General features: G+C 36.4%; 3 protein-coding genes across 7 annotated transcripts; 2 read left to right on the forward strand and 1 right to left on the reverse strand.

The window, feature by feature from the left end:
* Positions 1 to 4,807: 4,807 nt before the first annotated feature.
* arl3l1 (ADP ribosylation factor like GTPase 3, like 1) lies at positions 4,808 to 9,792 on the forward strand. The gene is made up of 6 exons (XM_056731607.1): positions 4,808 to 4,825; positions 4,901 to 5,044; positions 7,273 to 7,389; positions 7,550 to 7,600; positions 9,000 to 9,185; positions 9,748 to 9,792. The coding sequence occupies exons 1-6, from the start codon at positions 4,808 to 4,810 to the stop codon at positions 9,790 to 9,792; spliced, it is 561 nt and encodes a 186-aa protein (XP_056587585.1).
* A 1,085-nt stretch (positions 9,793 to 10,877) lies between these two features.
* LOC130407379 (myozenin-2) lies at positions 10,878 to 15,236 on the forward strand. 4 transcript variants are annotated; one of them, XM_056730163.1, is made up of 7 exons: positions 10,908 to 10,978; positions 11,184 to 11,251; positions 11,394 to 11,497; positions 12,352 to 12,506; positions 13,622 to 13,781; positions 13,855 to 14,038; positions 14,508 to 15,236. In XM_056730163.1, the coding sequence occupies exons 3-7, from the start codon at positions 11,428 to 11,430 to the stop codon at positions 14,734 to 14,736; spliced, it is 798 nt and encodes a 265-aa protein (XP_056586141.1). In that variant the 5' UTR covers positions 10,908 to 10,978; positions 11,184 to 11,251; positions 11,394 to 11,427; the 3' UTR covers positions 14,737 to 15,236. The 4 variants fall into 4 exon arrangements, with proteins under 4 accessions (XP_056586140.1, XP_056586141.1, XP_056586142.1 ...); XM_056730161.1 differs by having other exon boundaries at positions 10,935 to 10,978; positions 11,184 to 11,255; XM_056730162.1 differs by lacking the exon at positions 11,184 to 11,251 and having other exon boundaries at positions 10,878 to 10,978.
* Positions 14,829 to 18,781, reverse strand: rbm22 (RNA binding motif protein 22). 2 transcript variants are annotated; one of them, XM_056730159.1, is made up of 11 exons: positions 18,604 to 18,781; positions 17,871 to 17,924; positions 17,745 to 17,774; positions 17,516 to 17,648; positions 17,290 to 17,390; positions 16,992 to 17,164; positions 16,669 to 16,869; positions 16,086 to 16,250; positions 15,928 to 16,010; positions 15,638 to 15,772; positions 14,829 to 15,554 (listed from the first exon to the last, which is right to left on the reverse strand). In XM_056730159.1, the coding sequence occupies exons 1-11, from the start codon at positions 18,655 to 18,657 to the stop codon at positions 15,406 to 15,408; spliced, it is 1,278 nt and encodes a 425-aa protein (XP_056586137.1). In that variant the 5' UTR covers positions 18,658 to 18,781; the 3' UTR covers positions 14,829 to 15,405. The 2 variants fall into 2 exon arrangements, with proteins under 2 accessions (XP_056586137.1, XP_056586138.1); XM_056730160.1 differs by lacking the exon at positions 18,604 to 18,781 and adding an exon at positions 18,419 to 18,436 and having other exon boundaries at positions 14,830 to 15,554.
* Positions 18,782 to 19,742: the final 961 nt, after the last annotated feature.

Genomic DNA, 19,742 nt, shown 5'->3' on the forward strand with positions numbered 1-19,742 from the left:
GTAACTGCACTTCTGCTGATCGAAATCATTAAAGGGATATTTCACCCGAAAATGAAAATTCTGTCATCATTGACTTACCCGGATGTCACTTCAAACCTGTATGACTTTATGAAGATATTTTAAAGAACTAAACAATGGCCGAACCCATTGACTTCTATTGTATGCACACGAAACCAATGTAAGTCAACGAGTACCACCATTGTTTGGTCACAAGCATTCTTCAAAAAAATCTTCTTTTGTGTTTTACAGAAAAAAGAAAGTCATACAGGTTTGAAGAGACGAGAGAGTAAGTACATGATGACAGAATTTTTTTGGATGAAAAATACTTCCCCTTCATAACAATCAAATTTGGAGACGTTTCAACCCGACATTTAAAAGTCATTACCTCAGTTTTAACTAATGGCTAGCTTGGCAACGTAATGTGCTTAGCGACTGTTGAGAGAATAGGAAGTTCATGACATGAGGGCTCTTCTCAAATTAGTCAAAGGTTTTACCTTATTGAGGGTGTGTGGGTTGCTGTCTGACAGGGTGTTGTGTCTCCCAAGAGATCTTCGTAAAGAGTTACGTCGGGCGAGGTTCGAAAAGCCTCTTGTAATTTCTTGAAAACTCAACATCCTCTGATAAAAGCCCACACATCATACAAACATCATTATGATTCATAATGTTATGTCGTAGTATGAGGAAATGACAAACTTACATTATAAAGGCTTTACTTTACAGTCAATGATCATTTGGTATCACAATATACAAGTACCGGGTAAGAAGAGGAAAACTAGTACCTTTTCCGTGGAGTGGACAGAGGTCTCCATGATGATAGCTGATGCTGGCTGTGTGCTGGAGACCAGTGAGGTAATACAACATCTACATTGGAAGTTCAAGCCTCACAGAAACAATGTGTCACTATGTAAACACCATAAAACACAACACTGCAGGGTATAAAAGTCAGTGAGAGGGAAAACGCACTGACGTACACACCGGCCCGAGAGTCCTCAGAAACCTCAGAGGAACTTTGAATGACTGACACAGATGGATCTGAGACTGGACCTCCTCCATGTTCCTTCAAGTAGCATGTGCCTCCTCAAACTGTTGAAATGTGTGGATTTTCAAAGCGAGGGCCAGAAAATGGGCTGGCAGAAAGCATTTATATTGTCATCATCTACCCAACCTCATTTTCTGTAAAACATAGTGTAAACTTAAAGATACTTTTTGGATACACAAAGGAATAATCAAAACGTCAAATCTGCTCTTTTCCATGACAATAAAAGTGCATGAATATCAGTCTGTCAGGTTCACATGGAATTGTAACTTGAGCAAAAGTATTGCTAGGGAAATATAAAAAGTGCTTTTGAGCATTTCCACCATTATTGCTTAGCAAAAATTAAGAAATTGAGATATATTACATTATACTCTTATTATACTTAATGTAATTTAGTACAATTGCAACAAAATATTAATATAAATGAATATAATACATTGTTACATTATAACCAAACACAGACCGTAAATTAACTTCGGGCCAGGCACGTGTGTCTATACACGGCAAAAAATGTATTTCTTACTTGGTATTTGCGTCTTGTTTTTAGTTTGACTATCTGAAGTTCTTAAATCAATATACATTTACCTAAGAAGCAAAATGACCTACGAAAATTTGAAGAAAATCTGTAAATAGTTTGAAAAATACTCTTAAATTAAGTTTTACCTTTTAATTATCATGATTATTTATTATTGTTATATTTAGAGTATATTCGTAATTTTATGAATAATTTTACTCTCATTTGTAAACAAGACTAAATAGCTTTGGTCGTGTTAAAAGTAAATAAATCTTGATTTAAGATATTGTCACTGTCCTTCTAAAACCTTGAATATCCAAATTTGCAGTATTTCAGGAAATAGAAAAAGTCTATACTTTTTAAATGATTATATACATAATTGCTTTCAAAGTTGAAATGCACTTTTGAATACCTTTTTCACAAAATATGGATATACAAGGTTTCAGAAGAACAGCAGCTTTATTTTACTGGAAAACAGTCAAAAATATAAACTAATATGATGTGTTGCAGTATATAAACAGCCTGCACCACACTTTCTGGTTTTTAAACAAGTATTTGAGAAGCAAAATATAATATATAAAGATATTAAGTTCTGATTTCTACAAAAATGTTTATGCTTTAAAAAAAATTAAATATATGGGGTAAGAAAAATAAGCTTCATTCAAATAAGTTATAAATAAAATTAATAACGTGTGCAAAAATCAAGCAAATTACACAAAAACATAAGTAAATCATACTTTCTTTTTTTGCACTAGTTAAATTTTGAATTTATTTCAGAAAGCAAGACTTTACATCTAAATGTATCTTGATTTAAGAATTTTGAGATATTTATACTTAAAAACAAGACAAAATTGCTAAGAATAAATTTCAATGTACCTCATTCACCCCAAAGAACCTCTGAAGAACCACTGAAGCAGCGAGATATGGTGCTGTATAGAACTAGAAGTGGTTCTGCTAGAATTACTTGCAAAGAACCACTTGTGTGTATAGCATCATTCTTTTTAGAGTGATATATTTATATCAATTTGAAAGAGAAAACAGAGGTAACACTTTCTTAGATATTCACATCAATAGTTTTACCGCAAAGCAACATTTCATGCCAGGTCAATGCACAAATGTGTCAAGCTACTTCTCAAAACTGCCCAAAACAGGTCCAGGCTAAAGAACCATCCAGAACCAGTTTGTTTTGCGTCACTAAAGGCCCTTCTGTTCTGCGACGGCTGACACCTGTTCCTTTCAATTCATCAGTGCAGCAGTCCGTGCAGTCATAAGTCGGTTCACCATCCCGCTTTCTGTCCCTCACAGCTGGAGAGATGAGCTCAGCTAGCAACAAAGGCATCTGAGGAAAGTGCAAACGTGCTTATTAATGACCCTTAGCCAAACTGACAGAGATGATCGGCCGGAGAAGGACTTACTATGTTTACATGTCGATTGAGAAACTTGGACTAACAGACTTAGTTGCTGGGTCTCCACAGCTTGGGACTGTAAGGGCTCAATGCATTGGTCGCCTGAGATCTCATTTGTGAATTTGTTGTTTCCACAGGGATCAATTAATATTAATGAGTGCTAATATGATAATGTGGCCATGAAGGCCGAAAGTAATAATGTTTTACAAATTAATATTCTATGCAATCTCAACGGAAATGTCACTTTTCTATTTACATCATCACACATCATCATAAGGTCACAGAATGGGTATCATCTCTCACCCATGCTAAAAATATGCTATGATAGGTTAACATATACTGTGGAGTACATTGATCATTCTGTGATTGTCTGAATGTATAAGTCCTCAGACTATTACAGAATCCCTACAGGAGCAAAAAGTCAACAATAGAGTCAAAAAGTCTGCAGAGCAGTGATAAGGGCAGCAGGATGCACAAGAGAGCGGCTGTTTGGAGAGACTGGATTTTGACTCCCCATTGCTTCTCATTAATAGGAAGAAATGGACATTGAGGGTCTTTGGAGTAACACAAAAGGAGGAAAGATGCATTTTCAATCCCTTTGAAATTGTTCCTGCAAAAGAAAGATGAAGTTTTGATGTTAGCATGTTTCCACTGTATTGCTAGGCCTATAGAAAATAAAAATATTAAATAAAGCGTGATAGATTAATAATGAGTTTTTTCGAATATGTCTGTTTAATGTCAAAACACCTCTCACAATGCTTGCTACTGACGCGAATAGCGCAGATAATCGAACACAGTCCGAATGTTTTTATGTGTGACGAAAATATTGGAGGTAATGTGATTGACACAACGTGAGGTCGTATTTATTTTATACGTCGATAATATCGGACGCAAATTTTGGACTCAAAGTGCAATGGCCCTGCAGTCCGAAATTTTCATATGTGTTTTTCGTATTTGGCGCTCTTTTGTACGGTGTCTCTGAATCTTATTTTTTAAAATGCGAAAATTTCAATTGGCACATTTCAAGGTCTGATTTTCCACAACTACCGCTCAAAATAACCATAATTGTGCAAAGCAGTTGATAGAAATAGATAGAAAAAGCACATTCTAAGGTAATAAAAACAAAATGCTTCATTGTGTAAGGTCTTTATACACATCTGAAGATATGTGTGTATTATATTGCATTCCTGTAAATAGATCCTCCAAAAAATTACACACTGGACTTTAAAAGTTCTTTTTCCAACTTCCATGGATTGTAGCAATATAGACACTGTTGCCCTCTGTTGAATGTGAAAGGCATTGTATGATAGAATGGTGAGATTTTTCACAATGTACTTAAAATCAGTCAGCAACCAAAAACTACTGATGTTTGGATGTTATGCTGATATGAACACTGAAAAACCAACAAGAAACACCAACAATACATCAATACATTATAGATGGAAAAGGATGAGAAGACTTCAAGGTTTGCAGCATGTAAGTCTCTGAGGTCTGTCCTGAAGCAGCTGGTAGTTAATCCAGGTAAATCTTTAATGCTGGAGGAGTGCCGGGGGAGAGGAGTGCAGGAAGGCGGCCGGAGAGATTGCTAATTGTGGCCTACTAATCCAACCCCTCCTCCACACTCACCCACCTCCACATCCTCACTACATGTCGCACACACAGAAGCCCAGGCACAAAAACTCTCAAAGACGGGAAAAGCAAGGGTGCTGAATAACTATTATTTGGGAGGGAAGAGAAAAGTGGACCTACTGGACTACCCATCGCTTAGCCGGATTCACCCTGCATAGAATGTAGCTGTGCCCCCATCAGTATCACTCTGCGTCTGGTTCCTGACACCAAATTCAAAGCACTATGGGAGAAGTCCAGAAGGTGAGCATCCATAGAGGCCTACTTGGAGAATCCTGACCTTCTGAATCAATCAAATCCATTCTTGTTTTTTTAAAGGGTTTGTTTTCCGTCATCGAGAAGCTAAAGGGCACTACAGAGCAAGAACTTCGCATAGTCTTGCTCGGTTTGGATAATGCTGGAAAAACCACTTTGCTCAAACAGCTGGCCTCTGAAGATGTAAACACCATCACCCCGACTCAGGTTAGAAACGCTGCTAGACATTTTCAAAACACTGGTTTTACTCTTGCACTTGTTAGTACGCCGGTGCAAAACAAGTGTCACAACTTTGTTAATCAGGACATATTTGGTTATGAAAGCAACATGGCTTTCTGCCATCACAGAATGCATTTACCACTTATTCAGCTTTTAATAACTGATGTGTTGTGTATTATGAACACGTGTCTGATGAGTCATCCGGCTAATTTGCAAAAGTGTGAAGTTATTAGTGTATGGCATGTTAACACATTTCTCATGCTTTTAACTTCGTTTTAAAGCCATTGGGTAAAGTGACAGAGAGACAATTTTATGTCTGTTTAAATACCACAGTGACATTAAAACGTTGTTTTGAAAGGGAATTTATACATTAAAGATGTTATGTTAAACATTTTTTGGCATAAAACTAGTTTTGGTCATCATGTGCATCATCTAAACTGAATGATGTTAATCTGCAGATTTAAAGAGACCAGATTGTGGACAAGAAGTACAACAAAATGCATCTTTAAAGCTGTGACATCACATCTTTGGGGATAATTGTCTGGTATTAGAAGCAATATGCAAATAAAAAGACAAAATACATGGGGAAATATAATGCGATATATACATTTGTATAAGTACATTTCATGTTTTTATTTATTATTTAGTATAATGTAATATATTAACATTGTATTATTCTACATACAATTACGGAAAAAATGAGACCATTTCAAAATTAAAACGTTTTTCCTTTACTATTTATAGATATAGGTAAAATGCTTATTTTTGTTTCATTCTGCGAACTACTTACAAAAAAAGTTTCTATTTGCATTTATTTGCAGAAAATAAAAACTGGAGGAACAGGTTAAAATTCTCATTGTTTAAAGCAAACACTTTTAAGCTATTTCGAAGCACAATGTATTTAGGGGGGGAAATTATGTGTTAACCTCGATTTTATAACAGTTAACATGTGTCTTGTCCTTCTGTCAGTCTTTTACATTGCTGCTGGATGACTTTATATCCCTCCTGAAATTTGATTTTGTTAAAATTTAACAGACACTGGACTGGAAAGGCCACAATAGTAGGCTACATCTAGAGAATGAATATTGATGAAATGAAAATTTGGAATGGTCCCTTAATTTTTGGCGTGGCTGTATTTTCAAATATATATATATAAATATATGTATATATATATATATATATTAATTGAATATATTTACAGTTAATATATAGTAAAACACATTTTCTTTGCAAGTAATATTTGTGGTAAACATGCAGTCATGTGTTAATATCCTCACCTGTACACCCTCTACCAACAAATATAAAAGCAATGATAGACAAAAAACACTATCATGAAGACATTTAGGTGATTGATTAAACAAACCACAAATACTATAGAAAACCAGAAAGACTATAGAAAAATATTTGGTCATACTTTCCTTGAAGCGTGTATGTATAATGCATAAAAAGGAGTTATTAAAGTGTAAAATGCATTATAATTCTTCATAATGTGTGTTTTAATGCATAATAACTAGTAGTAAAGAATTATAACCAATTTAAAATGTGTAGTGTAACAATGAATTGCTAAGTGTTATAATGTATAAACAGTAATAACAACTATTTATAAGACATCCATGCATCCATCCATCCATCTTCTTCCGCTTATCCGGGGCCGGGTCGCGTTCATAAGACATCACAATGCAATAAAAGTTGCATTACAATGCTTTAAAACTACTTTTATAATGTATTATACACACATGGTTCAAGGAAAATGTTACTAAAAATTTCAGTAGTTTTATGAATATAAGACCAGCATTAATCTACAGTATCTTCGCTCTATTAAATTTGTAGTGCAAATTGCAGATGCTGCAGTTTAATGCAAGTGTTTTTGCTGTGAGTCATGTGACCTGAATCTAATACAAGACTATTCCTAGTATGTTTTGTTAGCAGCCAGTTAAAGCTGTAAGGAGCCATGGCCTATGGGGGGAGAAGATCCGCTCTTAGAATAGCACCACAACAGTGCCTTTAATCCCACGGTTAAAGATTACTTAACCATAAAGTCTCAGGAGTTGGAGGCCGCTCAAGGGGCAGCTTAATTTAGCACGGGAGTTTAAATACATTATGCTTCTGTTTAACGGTCATGTCAAGATTTCGACCCAATTAAAAGTTTTTTGACTAAGAAAAGTCTTCATAAGAGGTCAGTACAGGAATGTATTAAATGATATCCTGCATTACAGGGTTTTAATATTAAAAGCGTCTCCTGCGATGGCATGAAGCTCAACGTGTGGGACATCGGAGGCCAGAGGAAGATTCGCCCCTTTTGGAAAAAATACCTGGAGAACACAGATTTATTGGTAAGGAATTTGTTAACATCAGAAAACTCTGAGAAGTAACTTTCCAATGACATTATTTGAACATTTGAAGTTACGCAGAATGTAATGAAATTTCCATTCGGTGAAAGTGATACAGTCTTTTGTTGTATAAAAGTCCTCATTCTCTCTCACTGTCTTTTAGATCTATGTGATTGACAGCGCAGACAAAAAGAGATTTGAGGAAACAGGACTGGTAAGACTACACAGAATCAGTCTGTGATATTGTGTGACAGCTTTTTTGCCTAGAAAATGTTTCATCTCATTTATTTATGTGTCAAAACAACCTGCCCACAATTACAACCTTTTGTACTCTAGTGGATATCTTTTGTCTCAAAGGCTCATTTGAAATAGTTGACATGATAAATCAAAGTCCCCTCTAGATCATTAAAGGTGATTCTTCGATTACGGACCTTTTCTCTCCACCGAAAGGAACAGAATGCTTTTTTTTACTCTGTTCCCTTATCTCAAATAAAAGCGTATTTCAATATATGTTTACAGGACGATCTTTTTAAAAACAATGAAAACAACATTTTACCAAAAAAGGGAGATTACAACATCTTTGTCAGCCCAGAATGACTAATATTTTTAACACAATCTTTTTTAGCTTTATAACTATTTTATGAGGATTTGTGTTCATTATTATGTGCACATCACATTTTTATCTTTTATGATTTGCTTTAAGATGAAAAATAATTGGCCATTGTAACTCTTTTTTTCTAGTCTGTCAGTACCAGTGAACACAGTATAAAAAAAGTCTTGCCATGTCTCTTTATAGGCCATTTTGCAAGACAATAAAACCACACCGGTCAGATGCTTAGTTTGGTTTGTGTATACTAAAGGGATCATTCGCCCAAAATGAAAATTGTGTTATGAATTGTTCAACCTCAATGTTAGCAACTGAGATTTCTGGGGCACCATTGACAACCATTAAAACGGTTGCCATAGTGCCCCAGAACTGTTCGTTTTCCTAAATTCTTCTTTTCTTTTGTATTAAACAGGACAAAAAAGTACAACATTTCTTTCTACTAGTCTTGCTTCCCCCCAACATTCTTGCAAATATCTTTCTTTTCTTTTCATTTTGGGTTGAATTATCCCTTTAAGTCTAAAAAAATTGCATACATTTTTCATTTAGTTTGATTAAACTTTAGTGTAGTGTTAAACAAATGAAGCAAGAAGCTGGTCCGATGTTATTTGCGTCTTGCAAAATTATTTATCACAAATTTCTGAATATTAATCAAGGCAAGATCAGTTACTTATTCCAGGATACCTGATAAATATTAAACATCTTCATTTTTCAAGCATACCAATATGCATACGTCTATGAATCTAAGATACTGTATATATATCATGCTAGCAATGTATTCTCAAACATCAGCCAAATGCATAAATATAAATGTCTTAACACCACAAATATTCTGCATAAAGTTTATTACTGCTAACATCTTACTAAATTCATTACAAGAGTTTCTCCTTTTTATGTTTCCGGAGTAATTTTCACTTTATCTCTGTACATTTATTACTTGAACCTTTGGATCTGTTTAGACTACAGAGATTGGCATTGGTATGTGAATCGTGTTCACCTGCTTTCACAGGAGCTCTCAGAACTCATCGATGAGGAGAACCTCAAGGGTGTGCCATTGCTCATCTTTGCCAACAAGCAGGACCTGGCCACAGCCTCCCCAGCCAGCGAGATCGCTGAGGGCCTCAACCTACACACATATCGGGACAGAGAGTGGCAGATCCAAGCCTGTTCTGCTGTAGATGGAGAAGGTGTACAGGTGAGTAAACATAACAACAATATAGCAAATAATGTAAATACAAGCATATACGATTGTAAAATTGTATTTTTTCTGTCAAACACAAAAACAGATATTTAACAGAATGTGACATCACACAGCTAAGGGGATTGACACTGGTGCTGTCAATCATCAAAAATGACAAATAATGACAATAATATTAAGTGACTTGCACCATCTCCTTAAGCAACACACCTTTGTGTAAAGAACAGACCAATTTGTAAGTGATAGCTATTAATTTTATCTCTATTATTTTAATTCAGGGTTTTTTTAGTCTAAGGCCCTTAACTGTATTCAACAATATTCAAAGGCCCAACTCACAAAAACTCAAAATCCCCCCCAAAAGAAATGATGCTCATTTTGTCTCATTTTCAATAATTAGTCATCCTAAGGCCCCTTTGTAAGTCAGCTATGCCCCCCCCCCATGGGCCACGGTCACCCTGCTTTTAGGAACACTGTTTTAACTCAATCTATGTATTTAAATTGGTTGTTCACAGAAGGAGCGAATGAAAGTCATAACGTTTCTCTCTGCTTTTATCTTCAGGATGGCATGAACTGGATCATCTATAATATTGTAAAGAAGAAATGAGCACGCTCTCGCCCAACTCTCATTTTGTACAACCGCCCTATTAATTTAAACTAAGTATGAAATATTTTCTCTGGAAGACTTTTGTGATGACAATAAAAAGCAGCTGTCTTCATGTTTATAAATTGGCTGCCAACAGAAACTGACAGGAAAAAAACAGAACAAATAGTTTCCCCTCTGTTATCTTTTATTCTCTTGCAGAGAATTGCTCTATGACTAGACAATCCTCTTGCAATGTGTAAATGGTGCCGTCGCTGTCACTGTTTTGAGAGATATGAAACACAGATAAATAATGCACCAAAGCAGAGTTTGTTGCCTAAAATAAAGAGGAGTCGTTCATGTTATTGTTACAAGAATATAAAGTCTGTCTCAGTTGTTTCGGTAGTTTTCGAACCAAAGAATCATCACAAAAAAAGCGTACCGCTTGTACTTTGTTAAAAATGATATGTGAAATCTATGTTTTGTGTCTCTGTCTGACTGGATTTTGTGGTCTATGAATATCTTGTGTGTGCGTTGTGTGAGATAATTGAAATTAAATCATTAAAATTTGCTCTAGTTCCTAAAAGCTGAGATAATTATTTTTTGTATTCAAATGGTTTCTCTCGTTCCAGCCTAAAAATGCAGAAACACCTAAAATCGAGCATTTTGTAGTTTAAGAAATGCTTTTAAAACATCTCTTTGAGCATCCTCACCAGTCCAACATAGCACAGCATCAAAGCACAAGTTTGAGGTGTGGCCAAAAATTTGACTAATCAATTTTTTGTTTCTTAAATCCTAACATGTTTTTTTACATGTAACACTATGTTTTGCTAGTTGTTTTGATATCAACCGCCTCACCTCTGCTGCCAAATAATGAAAAACATCACCACGTGACGTCCCTCCTATTTGGATGAACGTGGCAGAACATAGGCATGACTCAGAGGCCATGTCGCCTTCCTCTGCGGTCAACAGTCTACACGCGTTGTGTTATGACCAGTGGATCAAGTTTAATTCCAGTGGATACTGGAGCTCCACTGTGCTAATCCAAGCCTATTAGTTACATTCATTTCTATAATAAGACGTGATCAAACCACAGCAAGACAGAAAGTCCAAAGTGTGTCTGATGTGAGCTCACATAACCGTTTGTGCTGCGGGACGGGAAGCATCATCTACGCTTGTATCCGTAGAACAGATTCAGGAATTTAAATTGGTAGGCTTTGCATTACTTTTTTGCCAAATATACACTGTCAAAATGTCATTTAAAAAGTTGTACCGTTTGTTTTACAGATTTTCGTGAATTTTTGAAATACAGTAAAATTACAGTTATAAAAAATGTAAAAATGAAAAGAAAAATGTAATTGTACGTGAAACATGATATTTTTCCAGCTACCAGGATATTTTTCTGGTTTTTACAGGATTTTAAACAGTAAAATACAGTAAGAATCCATCAAGTTACAGAAGAAGACTGCACATTTACAAGAAAGCATGTAATTTTCAATATGGCAGAAATGTTTAGATTTTTTAGAGGATGTTTTTATAGTGTAGATCTTATGAAACTCAAAAGAGTGCAAATTGTGTAAGATAATGTTTGGAAAAGTGTTCAAAGCATCAAAGTATTTTTACAGGAAAGGTTTTATTAAAGGCCAAACACATATCATCATGCCTGTCCCATACACTGACGTATCCCAGAAGAAAGAAGTTTTGGAACAGTACTCGGACACATGTGGAGGTAAGATCAGAACCAGTTCAGCATCCAAAATCCACCAAAAAACACCCCCTTCTCATTTTCTTTAAACAGCATGACTTCTTAATGGAAACGACAGATTCAATAAAACCGCTTTACAAGCAAAATTCGATGTTAGAAACAGAGCGAAACAGTAAACAGAGCCAGATTTCACATTCCACAGTGGCGTGTCTTTGTGACTTTACGGCCAAAACAGTTGGGGAATTTGTAATGTAATATGACAGCATCGGATCAAAGGCTTTCCTCAGGGAGATCATGACTCATTCACGGCAGATCAAGAAATATCTGAGGTCACTGTAACGTTACAGGAAAGCAGGTTTAGGTTACATCCAGATACATGTGTCTGAATGATTTAAACACATCATTTCACATGTTCTGCTCATGTTTGGAGAGTCAAGGTGAGGATGAAGAATGTTGGACAAATACTGCTGAAGTTAAAGATGAATGATCACAGTGAATTAAAGAGCATGTGTTAACATCTAAAAAAGTGTAACTGATGTTATATTGTAATAATATTTGCTTTAGAACACTTTATTGAAACTACTTGTGGTTAAAAAATAGAAAGTTGTTTGTTAGCATTATAAATGTCTGGATCAGTCTGATCCACCCACATGGGAAACCCATGATGAAATCTGATTATTAAAGACACTAAATTATGCTTATTTGAAAATGCAAAGTATTCTGTGAGAATTAGATTTAGTGTGGATATGGAGAGGGGGTAAAATATACACTTAACACATTATAAGAGTCATAAGGTCTACACAATGAATAGAACCTAACACATGTTTGTTTGTGTGTGTGTGTGTGTGTGTGTGTGTGTGTGTGCGTGTCTGTGTTAGCACGTCTCGACCTGGGGAAGAAAGTCAGTGTTCCTCTGGATCTAATGATGGAGGAGCTCAACCTGATGTCCAACAGAGGATCTATAATGTTTCAGGAGAGACTTAAAAGAGTGGAGAAATTCACATTGGAAAACCTAGCAAACAGGCCACACAATGTAAGATGCTTGTTCACCATCTTAAAGGAGTACTTCACTTCAAAATAAGCCCCCGTGACTTCCCATAGTCTTTTTTTATTACTATTTTCATGTGGAATTCAATGGGGGCTTATTTTAAGGTGAACCATCCTTTAAAGTCTACGTGAAATGTACCATTATAGACAAGTCTCAATGAATGTGCACATAAATCTAAAGGTCACTTGATGTTCATAAAGTAAATGACTATAAACTATATATTATAACTGTAAAAAATAACAAGAAATGCAAACAAGTTACCATAATAATGTTGAAATGCTCTCACGGGTGAACTTGTCCATCAGCCTCCACATCCTGATCAAGAAACCTTCTCAGAAATGTGTTGTATAAAGAATTCAGTCTGGAATACAATCTCTTTAAAAAAGCTAGCTATGTAAAATTAAGTCCCCCCTACATTTGAATGACTATCCAGTCTCAGTATTATTAGGATACATATGCCATTTCATGGTGCTTCAATTGCAGCAAACCGACAGAAGTACAGAGAGTCAAAACAGTGATGTCCAATATTGGATAATTAACAACTTTGCTTTTTATTCAAATATATCATAAAGATTTATTAAAAACGCTGTACTCATGTTGCATAGTTGTACTTGGGGTATAAACTGAAGTTCAAATTTTAAGGGCTTGGTCACCCAAAAATCGAAATTCTGCCATCATTTATTCACGCTCATTGGGAACATCTCTGTGGTCCATACAATACAAAGGAAATCGTAGTTTTGTTAATGTTATCTTTGCGTTTTGCAGAGGAAAGTCATACAGGTTTTAAACGATAAGATGGTGAATACATGATGAAAGGGTTTTTATTTTTGGGTTTTCATTTTTATATATGAAAAAAATCTCCTATACCCTGATATGCTGTAGTTTGCTTTTACAACAAATACTTTTGTCCTACACTACAAAAGTTTTAGTGTTGTCCATATCGTAATCGAACCCGAGGGATCTTTAAAAACAAATATGTCCAAAAATACACAATATTGGACAGCACTCATTTTGGCCACAGTACATACTGTATAAATGTGACTGTAACTCTGAGGCAAAGATTCAATAACAGTGAATGATACAGCTGTCTTACAATACAGCTCTCTGGGGAGTCACTCCAAGAACACAATGTCGCTCAAGGTGATAAAAGCGAGTGCTTCACTTCTCAAGACAACATCAGCCAGCCTGGAAAAAACAGTCTAGTGGCCACACTCAAAAATACAGTCGCTAAAAAAGGAAGTCCTGATGTTCTTGCACCTGGTATGTATGCTTGTGTATCTCGGTCTCACTTTCATACAATAAAACCAGACGATCTCTCACCTCTCTTTCACAGGTTATGGTGGACCTCTGAAAGAAGTTCCTCATGAGAAGTTCAATGTCACGGTGATCCCCAAATCTTATCAGTCTCCCTGGGAGGAAAAGCTCTTGGATACTGAGGCGTTGTTGGCCAGTATCAGTAACCGCCTGCCCGAGCCTCCACACAAACTCACATCTGGCAACTTTAAATGCTTCAACAGGTAAATCTGATACTTCTGGCATAATTAAAAAAATTCATCAAGTGAAGCATTAAGTACAATGCAAACACATCAGGGCTGTGGCTTTGCGGTTAATGCTTACACCCCAGACGCAAGATTTTAAACAATCTGGCTTTATTTACTCACTCTCATTAGTTTTAAGTCAATACAGTTTTTAGACCTCTTTTACACATAAATCAAGTTCAACTTGTGGTTGCAAAAGGGTTCAATAATTACAGAATTTTATGATTCACTTTTTTTAAGCCTTGGTGCTTAAGTGGGAAATGCTAGTTCAAATCTAGCTTGTTTTCTACTTCTCTCTCCATAAATAAGAGCACAAAACATTTACGTTAGACCTTAAGAAGGATAAAAACCTTACTCTGACTGCTGCGTACCAATAGAGTTTAACCGTTTAAAGGAGGTTCATGTATATTCTGGTATATGAAAGAACGGTTGTGATTCGTCTCGACAGAGCTCCTATGCCGTTCGGTGGAACCGCAGGTACTGAGAGAACTCTATCCCTCCCTGGCTTTGAACTACTGCAGGCTCATACCGAGCCAAACCTGACCTGGGAAAGAATATGTCATCGCCCCAACTTCAACCGCATCCCGCAGGGCTGGAACACCCCCATTGCTGGAGAATCTCCTGTGATTTTTGGGGAACTATCGGTGATGAAAGAGATCTCTTGGACTGAGTTCTGAGCGACGCATAAACCAGTGATGTGAGTTGCGAGCTGAGCCATAAAATGCTAAACGTTGCTCAAGTTTACATGTGTTGCATTGTATTTCACAAATTAGTTTTGTTAAATATGAGAAGCTTCTTTATTCTAATTACAACAATAAGACAGTTGTATATTTAAAAAAACACTTTGGGTCAACACATTGATCTATGCAATTATAAAAACAGATACATGCTAAATGAAAAAAGGAAAATGGGGTGGACACTGGTGAGAACTGTATATTGGAATATTTCAATGGGGTAAAAAAAGTTGGCAGTGCCCTGTAATGGTCAACAGTGCCCCCCTTTGGTATTATTGGTCATTGCAACTTAATCTAAGCCATGATGTCTGCATTTCATATTAAATATATAATACACAGAATCCAGTAACAGGTCAGAAAGATCTTGAGGAACACAGAAACCATTTACAACAGATCGAAAGTTCAGAAACATCCAAACTGAGATTAATAAAAAACGTCCAAGATGCCGGTATTTTTCTATTGTCTAAAAAATTGCTGTCTTGCTTGTCCATCACATTCCATCCAACTCACTCCTGCAACTCATTGACAGACAGATTTCAAAAATACCAGTGGCGACATCATAACCTTGGGTTGTTTTATTCGCACTGAACAGTGAGGTAGCTGTATGACCATCTATGGGCCTCCGTGGCGACTTGCATGGGCGCCCATCCGCTGAGGATCCTGGGAAGGATAGTGCACCTGTCCGGGGGGCCTCATGGCCATTGGAGGGGGCATTGGTGGGCCCATGGGATCCATGGTGTGGTACATAGGAGGACCGAAACCTAAGCAGATCAGATATATTTAATGGAATAGAAAAGTGCTTGAAGTTAAAAACGGGCTGGTGGAAAGATTCGGTGATGCTCACCAGGAGGTGGAGGCATGGCAACCCCAGGTGGAGGAGGAAGTCCCTGGAAGTTCATGACAGAAGGAGAGCTTGACGGTCCCAGGTTAAAATAGTTGGCCGGGGTATCCTCATCAGACAAAGGAGGAGGGGGCAAAGCTGTCATAAAAATCAAACGTTAAAAATGCTGCTCTGCATTTCAAAGACCTAAAAATGGTGAGCAGCTGTAACATGACCCTGTCCTCATAAACATCTCTATATTCCTACACATACGTAACAGTAAGAATATGTGTTGAAAGTTGAGAAGGTCTTACCACCAGGGAGTCCAGGCACTGGCTCCAGCATGATTCCACTCTCCGTTTGCCCGTCTTTCTCCTTCCCTCGAGCTGCTTGTGACCTGAACCACACATAGCAACAATAAGCCCAGCCAAATCACAGACTGATACCTTACACATGATGGTAAGTCACCAACCTGCCCCATTTAACATTAAGACGCCGGCCGTTGATGATAAGTTTGTTGAAGGATTTCTCTGCTGCCGTCTCTGCAGACGGTCGCGTGGCAAACTGGATGAATGCACACTGCTGCCGTTGAACGATGGTGATGGTACGAATCTCCCCAAATTGGTAGAAGTGATTTCTTTGTTGAGAAATAAAATATTGCACATTAGACATTTTTAATGAAGTGTCCAAGATGCGGAGCATGGAAAAAGCTTCATATACCATTCCTGTACTAACAACATGTAAGAGTTTGGAGATTTATTTTACTTCTTTCAAATGAATCACTCATATTTAAAATGAACATAAATATAACAATTTATTTAATTTTTCTTATATCAGTATTAAGCAATATTAATATTTTACTGTATATTAATCGTATTAAATTCAATTAAAACTACTCACAGTTATTATTAACTACTACCAGTTATTGACTGACCTTGTGAAAGTCTACCAGAAGTTAATTTTGGGCCTCATAACATTTGTTTACGTTGTTGCTGCTGAAACCGTGTCTATGTTCAAATAAAGCTTGTTGTATGAATGTTGTGTAGTGCACACACCTGAGCTCAGAGTCTGTGACGTCGTCTCCCAGGCCTCCGATATAAAGTGTAGTGATGGATTTGTCATCAGGTATATCCAGTCTGGGCATGGTGGTGGCCCGCTTTAGAAGTTTGTCAGCTACGGGATCATTGGTGCCATAGTAACGGTCCTTAATGTTTTGATCGGCCAGCGGATCGTCGGGATCAGTGGGCTTCTCGTGCCTGTGATGTTACAGCAGTTACATTCATCAGTTCACAAATGTCATCAGTATTCAGCAACCAAATGTGTGGACATGTGTGACATATCATGCAAGCAAAAAGATATATGCTATGATGATGTTCACCTATAAGGACACTCTTCTCCTCTCTTGCACTCTCCCTTCACCCAGAAGGAGCATATGTGTGGTCTGTTCCTCTTGTAGTATGGGGAAGTACGAGCCAGTTTAAGCAGCATATCACTGTGGCCGGGTACTTTACCAAGAAGCCCCACAGGTCTTGTGCCATCGGAGTTAGCTATCTACAAACATTTTGTAGCATATGGTTATTGAAAGTTTGTGTGACCCTACATCTCTATTTACGGTCCGCCTACTATAATTAATATAGTGTGAATGAATACATATGTTTAAAATACAGACAGATTACCTCTCTCTCCATGTTTTGAGTATAATACTCTTTATTCACGTCTGATCTTGGTACTTCATCTTTAACAGACAGCCCTGTGTCTCGAACCTGAATTGGCAAGCCTGTGCAACGTACATAAACATTTTTACAGTAGAAATACGGTTTGCATCTAGATCATTAAATTGACATATTTCATTTACGTCACAAACTGGGACACAATTCTAATGCATATAACACACTGCATTACCGAATTCCAGATCCAGAAGGCATGTCTGACACACATTCTTCATTTTACTGCACGTCTGACACACCTCTGTCTTTTTAAAGCGCATCCGGACCCCAGGACACCAGCGAAACACAGTGAAGGGACGTGCACATATCTAGAGAAAGAAACATACAGAGCAATTCAATACTGACACAGGAAAAACAGGGGTGTCAATTTATTTGGAGTACTTTGTTTAGGAATGATGCCGTACCTTACACTCTTTGCCATATTTCTCTTTGGACTGTTTAAAAAAAGAGACTTGCAGAGTAAAAATATGCAACTAAAATGTGTTCATCACAGAATTTATTAGTTAATTATAACTCTGCTTAGTACTTACCATGCGGATGTAGGGGTTTTCACCCAAGCATGTTTGACAGAGGATGGGAAAATCCTGTTTCGATAAAAGGACATAAAGCAGTTATGAACGATTGAAATTATGTTACTGTGATTGTTTAACAAAAACATTACGGTATCGACCATACAAAAGACAAACTGGGACAGCTTGAAATTTATACAGCTTTTCTGATCTTTTCTTGTATTGCGAAAAATTATAATAAAGTGCTCCCTTTTACCAGTATACTAAGTTACTTATATTTATGTTATACAAAAACGCTTAAATGAGTAAAAATATCTCGTATACAAATTGATATTACAGGCTCAGGTTTTTACTTCTCTTTTAAATTCTCATTTCATTTTCAATATTGTTCGTCTGTATCATTGTTTCAGAATCAATCTTGTTATCCTCATCATACGCATTAACGTGATAGGGATGCCACGCTAGTCTGTTTGTACACATCACGGCCATTCGGGCATCTCACGATTAGTATTATACAGGGTAAATTTAAAAAAAACTAGAGATGACTATCAAAAGGTTTCCCAACTGACCTGAAATCATAAAAATCGAACTTGTTGACTGTAAACGTTACAAAGACTTTCCATTAGCCAGAGGCTAAAGTGCTCTTTTCTATGATACAGTCAAATAACAATAAAGGGCTTGGTGTTACAGAGGTTCAACACAAAACGATGCGCTATAACTCTTAAGTAAAAGCACTAAGTATTATTTTACTCACTGAATCTTCCCAATTTTGTCTGTTATAAGTGTTGGAACCCAAAGACGTCGCCATCTCTGCGAGCTAGCGTAACACAACCTGTGTGGAGAAGCCTTTCCTTCTGTACAAATGGTTCAACAGCACAGCGCCGCCTGCTGTTGCGGAGTATAGAGATTTGCACTTATTGCAGTATACAAGAAAGTATAGAAATGTGAAGTTCTGGAACCTGATATCTTCTAATTTTATTTTCCATTTTGGCACATATTGTGCGCACACTTATATATAATGAATTCGCTTATATGGTTTTATTATTATCTTTTATTTTATTTTTATTGAATTCCCTTCCATTAAAATCTGTGGATGAAAACATTGACTTTTAACGCTTCAAATGAATTTTGTTCAACTGGTTATATATAATTATATATAATGAATTCGCTTGTATTGTTTTATTATTATCATTTATTTTATTTTTATTGAATTCCCTTCCATTAAAATCTGTGAATGAAAACATCTACTTTTACACTTCGAATGAATTTGTTCAACTGGTTGTCAAAGTCTCGTCACAGCCTGATCAGTTACTGTTTTAAATAATAAAAAATGCAATGCTTTATGCCAACCCTGCATGTCAACCTACATATATTTGCGCAACTGATGCATAAACAACCACCTTACAAAACCACTATCAATGTTTTTGTTTTTTCATTAGTATTATATATTTTTGTTTTTCTAATGTAATGTTGTCTGACATAAAAGAGAGGTGATTCACATGAGGAGGTGAATGCTCAGTTACTGATTTTGGTTGATTTTTAACCAAAAAGGTACATGTTGCAGCTTAATAATTTCCTTATTGTGATAATAAAATAATTTAAATAACCTATTTAAAATACATTTGGAGTAAACATATCCAGATTTGAGTAAACGTAAAAATGACAATCCTTGAAACCCAGGACAGTTCCCTGGCCCATTAGTTTTAGAGAGCATGGAAGGTCACGCTGTTTAAAACATTAAAGCATTATGCATATAGAGTGACTGATTGTGTTGACAGACTCTCCACTAACACTGATAAATACATGATGGCAATGTCTAACAGGCTTATACTTTTGAATTTGATAGACATTTTTAGAGGACAAGCTTTAAGCATGCTTGTGCATAGGTTCATA

Source organism: Triplophysa dalaica, chromosome 19 (assembly GCF_015846415.1).
Source record: "Triplophysa dalaica isolate WHDGS20190420 chromosome 19, ASM1584641v1, whole genome shotgun sequence".
Taxonomy (NCBI): domain Eukaryota; kingdom Metazoa; phylum Chordata; class Actinopteri; order Cypriniformes; family Nemacheilidae; genus Triplophysa; species Triplophysa dalaica.

Excerpts from the sequence above, each read along its gene's own strand:
- arl3l1 (XM_056731607.1), top strand. Across the intron at positions 7,390-7,549 it reads TGGAGAACACAGATTTATTG|ATCTATGTGATTGACAGCGC; the intron begins GTAAGGAATTTG and ends ACTGTCTTTTAG. Across the intron at positions 7,601-8,999 it reads GATTTGAGGAAACAGGACTG|GAGCTCTCAGAACTCATCGA; the intron begins GTAAGACTACAC and ends CTGCTTTCACAG.
- LOC130407379 (XM_056730161.1), top strand. Across the intron at positions 11,498-12,351 it reads GTACTCGGACACATGTGGAG|CACGTCTCGACCTGGGGAAG; the intron begins GTAAGATCAGAA and ends TGTCTGTGTTAG. Across the intron at positions 13,782-13,854 it reads TCCTGATGTTCTTGCACCTG|GTTATGGTGGACCTCTGAAA; the intron begins GTATGTATGCTT and ends TCTCTTTCACAG.
- rbm22 (XM_056730159.1), bottom strand. The coding sequence starts at position 18,657 with ATGGCGACGTCTTTGGGTTCCAACACTTATAACAGACAAAATTGGGAA. Across the intron at positions 17,165-17,289 it reads CTCAAAACATGGAGAGAGAG|ATAGCTAACTCCGATGGCAC; the intron begins GTAATCTGTCTG and ends AAATGTTTGTAG. Across the intron at positions 15,555-15,637 it reads TGCCATGCCTCCACCTCCTG|GTTTCGGTCCTCCTATGTAC; the intron begins GTGAGCATCACC and ends TGATCTGCTTAG.